This window comes from Chaetura pelagica, unplaced genomic scaffold (assembly GCF_000747805.2).
Source record: "Chaetura pelagica isolate M959 unplaced genomic scaffold, ChaPel_1.0 scaffold55, whole genome shotgun sequence".
NCBI classification, from domain to species: domain Eukaryota; kingdom Metazoa; phylum Chordata; class Aves; order Apodiformes; family Apodidae; genus Chaetura; species Chaetura pelagica.
The window spans coordinates 4,984,497-4,991,621 of NW_009953571.1; the positions used below are offsets into that span (position 1 = coordinate 4,984,497).

The 7,125-nt window shown below is 42.8% G+C and overlaps 1 protein-coding gene across 1 annotated transcript in view; it reads left to right on the top strand.

Annotated features, from left to right (window-relative positions):
* The first annotated feature begins 302 nt into the window (after nt 1-302).
* Nucleotides 303-7,125, top strand: part of ITPKA (inositol-trisphosphate 3-kinase A) — a 15,197-nt gene continuing 8,374 nt past the window's right edge. Inside the window, exons 1-3 of the mRNA XM_009999611.1 lie at nt 303-314; nt 3,379-3,475; nt 5,553-5,766. Of these exons, the coding sequence (XP_009997913.1) occupies nt 303-314; nt 3,379-3,475; nt 5,553-5,766 (323 nt within the window). The remainder of the gene's footprint in view (nt 315-3,378; nt 3,476-5,552; nt 5,767-7,125) is intronic.

Sequence of the window (7,125 nt, forward strand, 5' to 3'; positions counted from 1 at the left end):
TTACGGACTGGCAATACAGATGGGCAGTGGTAGCAGTCCTCTTTGCCTTTGCAGCATAAAGCAGTGATTTGAAAAGCACACAATACCATTGCAAACAAAAGAGGAAGAGATCTTTCTTTAGAAATAGAAGTGAGAAAGATTCCTCCTACAGCAGGCACATCAAGTTTTCATCTTCCCACTCACACCACTGCTCAAACAGCATGCAGCCTTGTTTGCATTCTGCTATTTGCATCCTGGGTGAGTGAGCTGGGAGACTGGAAGGTGTGGTAAAATGCAACTGTTGAACCCCTGCTGATGGCATCATGCCCTACGGGGTGAGTCTGGAAGCAATCCTTTTACTTCCTAGCTTGAGTCTCATGGTTTCTCTGTCTTGAGGGAGTAAAAGGTTTGTGAAGATACTATTAAAAAAAACCCAAAATTAACATTTTCAATGGCTGCTTAAACATAGTCATCCAAGGCAGCTGTAACCTAAGCAGCCGAAGTCCTCTTGAGCTGGGGCCAGTTTGGCCTATTGTCTCTCCTTCACACCCACAGTATAAATAAAAGCTGCAGCTTCTTAGGGGTAGGTGGGAGGGAGGAGATGGGAAAGCCACTGAAGTGCAATGTTGTATTTATAGTTGATGTGCATTCCTTGAAAACCTGTACTTCTCATCACTTCTGGCTGTGGTGGTAAGACAGGTCAATGGGGAGACAGGATGCAGTCTGTTAAGAGTGGGGCTTTATGATGAGTATAGGATCTTTGTGGGAGAATTATACAGCAGTTCTGACTTCTGATTAAGGGATAGGGAAAAAAAAGTGTTAACCTGAATATTGGGCTGGAATCTTAAAAAACTAAATGTTTGACAGGAGTTACATTCAAAGGGTTCATTTTAATTCAGAGTGATGTTTACTTTCAACTGTTCTTTAAATAACTTTGGACGGTGTCCCTCTGGAGTAGAAACAGCAGAATAAACTGAAGGACTTCTGCTATCAGTTAAATCTAGCAAATAGAATATACGAAAGTGATGTATCTTTGCTACTTGACAACAATATTGACATTGCACTCTCCTCTAGAAGGAGGCTATGGATGTTTATAGGTGGTGTACAAGTCTCTCTCATCTTCATTAGACAGCAGGTAGCTCTGTGATAGAGACAAGTTGCTGTTTATCACTGCAAGGTTGCAGTTTGGAATAGCTTAAAGCAAGTAATATAGAATATGAAATCCAAATAATATAGCATCTGAAAGGGTAATTTAAACCTGCAGAAGGTAGTTATGAAACTGTAGTTCAGCTAGAACTAGTAACATCTGTGGATTTGCAGTAAGTGCAACTGAGTCTTCATGAGTCTCTAACATTCAGGATTTTCTTTGAATGCTTCCTGTCACTTGCACACTGTTTTCAAAAGTACAGCTGCTGCACGGGGCATTTCATTAGACTGAGAGTGACTTCATTTCACCTTCAACTGAGTTTAAAACAAAACAAAAAAAGTCAACTAGGAAGAAGTAATAATAGAATCATAGAGTCGTTTTGTGTTGGAAGGCACCTTAAAGATCATCTGGTTCCAGCCTCCCTACCATGGACCGGGTCAGCTCCCACTAGAACAGGCTGCTCAGAGCCCCATCCAACAGCCTTGACCACTTCCAGGGATGGGGCAGCCACAGCTTCCCTGGGCAACTTGTTCCAGTGTCTCACCACCCTCACAGTAAAGAATTTCTTCCTAATATCCAACCTAAATCGACATCTTTTAGTTTAAAACTCAGTTCCCCCTCATCTTCTTAAGAGAGGTGCTCCAGCCTTCTGATCATCTTTGTTGCCTTCCTCTGGACTTGCTCCAGCAGGTCAATCTAATTTCAGAATAAGTGTGCACATATGGTGTTTATATTGTTATGTCAGTTTAATATGTATCATAACTTAAAACTTTTTTTGTGAAGACAAATCCTTAAAAGAAACATCATTTGCATCTGTGAGTTCACATACCCTCTTGATACATTCTAAGATAGACACAGGGTTTTATCTCACATGGTGACCAACACTGTGAGAGGATACCTTCTAAGAGATGTGGTGTAAGTTAACAAGTTTGGGGAAGGGTGGCCAGGTCAGAGTGTTATCTGGAGACCTACCTTTTGCCTGTGTATCATTGCCTGCAATGTCACTTTTTGTACTCTTCACTTCTGTGGAAGTATAATATAGAAGACAATAAAAATCAGGCATCCTAAGCACTTAAACTGCCAGATCAATATCAGGTCAAGAGAAGACATGGTTGTTTTGAAGGTGGATTTTTCAGGTGTTGAGCAATGATCTAAACTCACTTTCAGTGAAATCAATGCTTCCCATTGATTTTGATGAGTCCCAGTTAAGGCCCTGATAAGCACTTCTGTAAATGCAGCCTGATCCCCAGCTATACTTGATCTCAGCAAAAACCCCTCACCACTAAATGGTTGTGAACAAATACTGTGCAGTTCCATTTTTTCCTCCAGTAGGCTGTCACGTTCTAGCAGCAGAAGGAACGTGCCTGCTGTCCTTGTTTGCAAAGCACTTTGGGATCTCTCAGAGTGTAACATGAACACCAGTGGGCTGTGGCTCTCTCCCACCTGGGTTTCAGTTCCAGAACACAAGACTTTCTCACTTTTTTTTTTTTTCCCCCCTCTTAGCCTTTGCAACAGAGCACTCAGCTGCTGTTTGTGACAGCTGTTGTGTTTCCCTGTCTGCCTGCAGGAGTACCCAGGCAGCTGCACTGCCCAGCGGCCAGAGATGGCCAGAGCAGTGCCCAGTTTTGTTAAAAAGTAACAATATGGGGAAAGAGGGATGGGAGCAGAAAAATCTGTGACCTGGACTAGATTCTACAGCACATTATCAGTGGGTGCTGAGGGACCTGAATGAATTTCATGTCCAATGACATATACGTTTTCTGTGTTGCTGTCATACCAAGACTCACCTGCTGACTTGGAGAAAGTCATTAATCACAAGGTGATGCTGAGGTTCTCTGGGAAAGGAAGTGTTGCTGGCAGTGGCAAACAGCTGATGTTCATGTCTCATGGAAACTTAAACATGCATAAGTGTGTGTTCAGCATCTGCTGTCTGCATATGAGGTGACTCAAACACAGGGAGGGTCAGGTGTGACTAAGAACAGGCCTGTGATGTGCAGCATGACTTTTTTTTTAATTCTTGCATGCAGCTTTCTCATGGAGGATAGGGCATTGTATTTCAGTATTTGTCCGTTCCTGGTTTTATGTGCATATTTTTCCAACAATGATCAGTGTGTCTGTTTTGTGGCTTCACCTTTAAGCACTTGCCAATCAGTGAGGAGCAATTCAACGTGCATGACGCTTGGTGGTAGGTTTGTGCCATGTCAGGATTTCAGCTTTTGCACAACTTAATATTTCTTTTATTTGTATTCCAGAAAAAGGCATGGCATACAATTAAAACCATGGTTAACTTACCAGTCATCAGCCCCTTCAAGAAACGCTACTCATGGGTGCAGCTGGCTGGGCACACAGGTGAGACAGATACCTTCCATGTGTTTGCTTCTGGAGTGGGGATGGCAGCAGTGTGGAAAACAGTTTTTTCAGTGTTTCTTTATTTCCTTCAGGTAAAAAGAAGGCAGGCAATATCACATAAATCTGTGAACTACAACATCTTTGTTTCAGTTGTGGTGGGGATAGGGGAGGGGGAGTGATATACCTGAATAATGAGATGAGCAAGGAAGCAATGGTCAGACCCTGTGGAAGGCCCAGGCTCCTTATGCATCCTTTAAAGGTGATGTATGTAAACTATGTGTTAGTGAGGAAACAGGAGGGACTGGGGAGTTGAAGTCCTAGTCCATCTGTTGCTGTTGGTTGCAATATGGGATATCTTTCTTGACCGAGTAGCCACTATGTTCTTAGTGGGACAGATGACTGTCTGTGCCCGTATGTGCCTCAGCCCTGGCAAGGACAATGTTCCTAATACCAGCCCCAAACCCCTCATCTGAATCTAAGTCTTTGGGTGGAAAACAAATAGGGTGAAAACTGATCTGCATTGCGAATCTGACATTATTCACTGCATGAGTGCGAGGAGCTAGCTCAGTCAGCTGGTTCTGGTTTTGTGTCTGTAGAAGTTGGTAATCGTGCTACTGACGTAGGCTCTGTTTCATCAGTAAAGCAAAAAAACTAACAAAGAATAGTCATCAGGTTTGCTTCTCTCGTGCTTCATTTAATTCCTATGCAGCCCTTGTTCCTGAAGCACTAGTGTGGGGTTTATTAGTACACATGTGGGCAGGCACCTACGCTGCATCGTGCTTTAATGCAGTACCTGTAACACCTCTTTATATGCTAATGTACTAATGTGGTGCCGAGCTGTGCAGAGAAATTTATCTAGTCCTAGGAATGGAGTAGCTGCCTTTTATGCACTGGTGTTGGTGGGGCTGATTTGTGTGATGTGGAGAGCCAGGATGACCCAGTCTTGTCTCAGTTTTTATCACAGTGTGTGTGGGGTTGGCTTGATCTGTGTAGAGTGATGTGCTAGTCATGTTATCATAACCCTTGTAGAGGCTTGGGTAGTAGGGTAGAAGAGGAGGGTTAAGAGCATACTAAAAGCTGAGGAGGAAAGATACTGATTCAGGTTGCTTTGGATAGTTTTCTGTGGTTGCTTTTAGTCGATCCTTTTTGCAGCTGTGCTTCTCTGGTATGACAAGCTCTTTCTAAAGTAAAACCTAGACCATCACTGCTCTTGTCCTTGTGCTGAGGCAGTGCCAGTTCTGGGATTTGTCAGAGAAGAACCAGTTTGGCAGAGGAATCCTGCTGTGATGAAGAGAAACATTAGCCCCAGGATTAATGAGGCTCCAACTGTGGCACCTGTTTTATGTCATGTAGGTTAAAGAGTACCTCAGAACAAAATGTGTACCTTCCACAGACATTATTGGCAGGTTGCAGGAGAGGAGAGTGGCTGAGCAGCGGACTCCAGTCAGTTGGAGTCTAATTACTGCCAATCTTGGCCTTGCAGACCATCATCTGTACTGGGTATCATTCAGACACAAAGTTGCTTAAAACCAATTGCGCTCCAGTCTGTAACTGCAGATTAGGAAAGCTTGGGAGAAGGGGCAGTACCTGGAGGTACACGCATGTGCAGTCCCAGCTGGTGTGTGTGGAAAGGGCAGTGCTTGGCTTCTGGCCTGTTGGTGGCTGTTCAGTAATCACTGATTGACCGTACCACCTTGGTAGGTACACACTCAGCAGGTGTGTCCTGGGTGAGGATTAAGGGCAAAGCAGTGTTATCCAGCTTTAAAATAGCCCGTCAGAGGATTAATGAGTGCTGGCTCATGGCTTCTTCCTGTGCATTTAGTAAGTATAGTAGTGTTTAATATGCTAACAAAGAATTTAGCATGGAAAAAAAACCCAGCAACAATGATGGCCTGGAGCAGCTGCACTCCTTAAAGCTATAAATTCTGACGTGGGAATGTGTCCAAATGGACTTTCACTGCAGGGGAATTCTTTAACATGTCATGAGGCAGAGGTAGATGAAGCTGGAGTGGTGGGGGAAGGTGATTTTCTTTTTTGGGGTCAGCCTTATCAGCATGTGTTTGATTTTCTGTTTCAGGGAGTTTCAAGGCAGCTGATAGTGGGAAGATTCTCAAACGCTTCTCAGAGAATGAAAAGGAGTGTTTTGAGCGATTGATGAAAGACCCACTACGCTCCTGTGTCCCTTGCTTTCATGGTGTGGTGGAGAGAGATGGCGAGAGCTACATTCAGCTGGATGACTTGCTTACTGATTTTGAAGGGCCTTGTGTGATGGACTGCAAGATGGGAATCAGGTGGGGCACATGAAGAAGTGCTTTCTACCCCAAATGCATATGAAGGAAAGGGGGAGGGTGTGTGGTAACGCTCTGTCTGGAGGATTTTGGTAACATTTTTTGAGCCTTGGGATTCAGTCCAGACAACCTGTTGTCAGTTTGGCAATCACCTTGGAGAACCTGAGGAGAGTGTGTCCCACTGTTGCCAGGTTGTACATAAACTCTGGAAACTAACTGATCTATAGCCTCAAAAACTATCCACATCAAGACATTTTCAGGGGTGATTTAAAATGAAGTTTCTCTGCAGTGGCCTGATAATATGTAGGAAAAAAAATTACATGATTCATTCAATGCCAGTTGATTTAATCTTTGTGTATGCAGTGATTAAAATAACACAAAGAGTAAGATTCCTGTCTCCAAATGTGAATGAGTAGCAGTGAAAGCCCATTTCAAATGCCTGAATGAGTCTTCACTGGTGTTGATCTTTGCTGTAAAGGAAAGAGTTGACCATCTGCTCAAGACTGACATAGGTTTTTCCCTATTCTAACATTTCCATGATGCTATTGCCTTGCTCTCCAGATTCTCTCTTTTCCTTTACTGTCTGTGATTAAGAGGAAAACCACAAAAGTGTTATCTAAGCATAACAAATAGATAAGAAATCTGTTGAGAGCCTCAAGTAACAGTACAGAGAGGAATGAACTGTCATAGTGATCTTTCGGGTGACAGATCAGATGCTCAGGAATTGTTCTAAATTAGTTATTCAACTCACAGGAGTGCAGACAAGCATTTTCAAATAAATGCAAAATTTTAATTGATTTTTCAGCTAAAATCACAGTAGAAATGCATAGCACTTGTATGCCTGGAAGAAAAAGGAGAAGGATTTGCAGCAGTACATATTTTATTCAAAGTAGGTGATATTCTGGTAATGACTGACAGCATCTCCTAACATCAGCCTGGTTTATTACACTGTGATGAACAAAGTACATTCCAGGCACCTGACAGTCCAGTGGAATGTAGATAACATGGATAGTGCCTTTCTAATGGTTACCAGATTAAGGAGTTGAATGGTAACAGCAAAATGTGGAAGGTTTGTCACCCTTCATCTTCCTGTTCTTAGTTACTTCTCCTGGTTTGGAGCTACTCAGAGAATCTGCTTTACTCTCTATTTTTTACTGTATGAAGGATGATTCTGTCTTTCACTGTGATGCATTAAGTAAATCTTTCTGAGGCCTAAAAACATCATACATGACTGATACTAGTGTTTTGAGGAGAGAGAAGACAGTAAGACTTCAGCAGCCATGTTTGCTTTGAATTTAATTGTAAGTGATCCCTCCTAACTGTCCTTTGAAAATAAAGCAGTGTTTCACTACACAGCAGGAA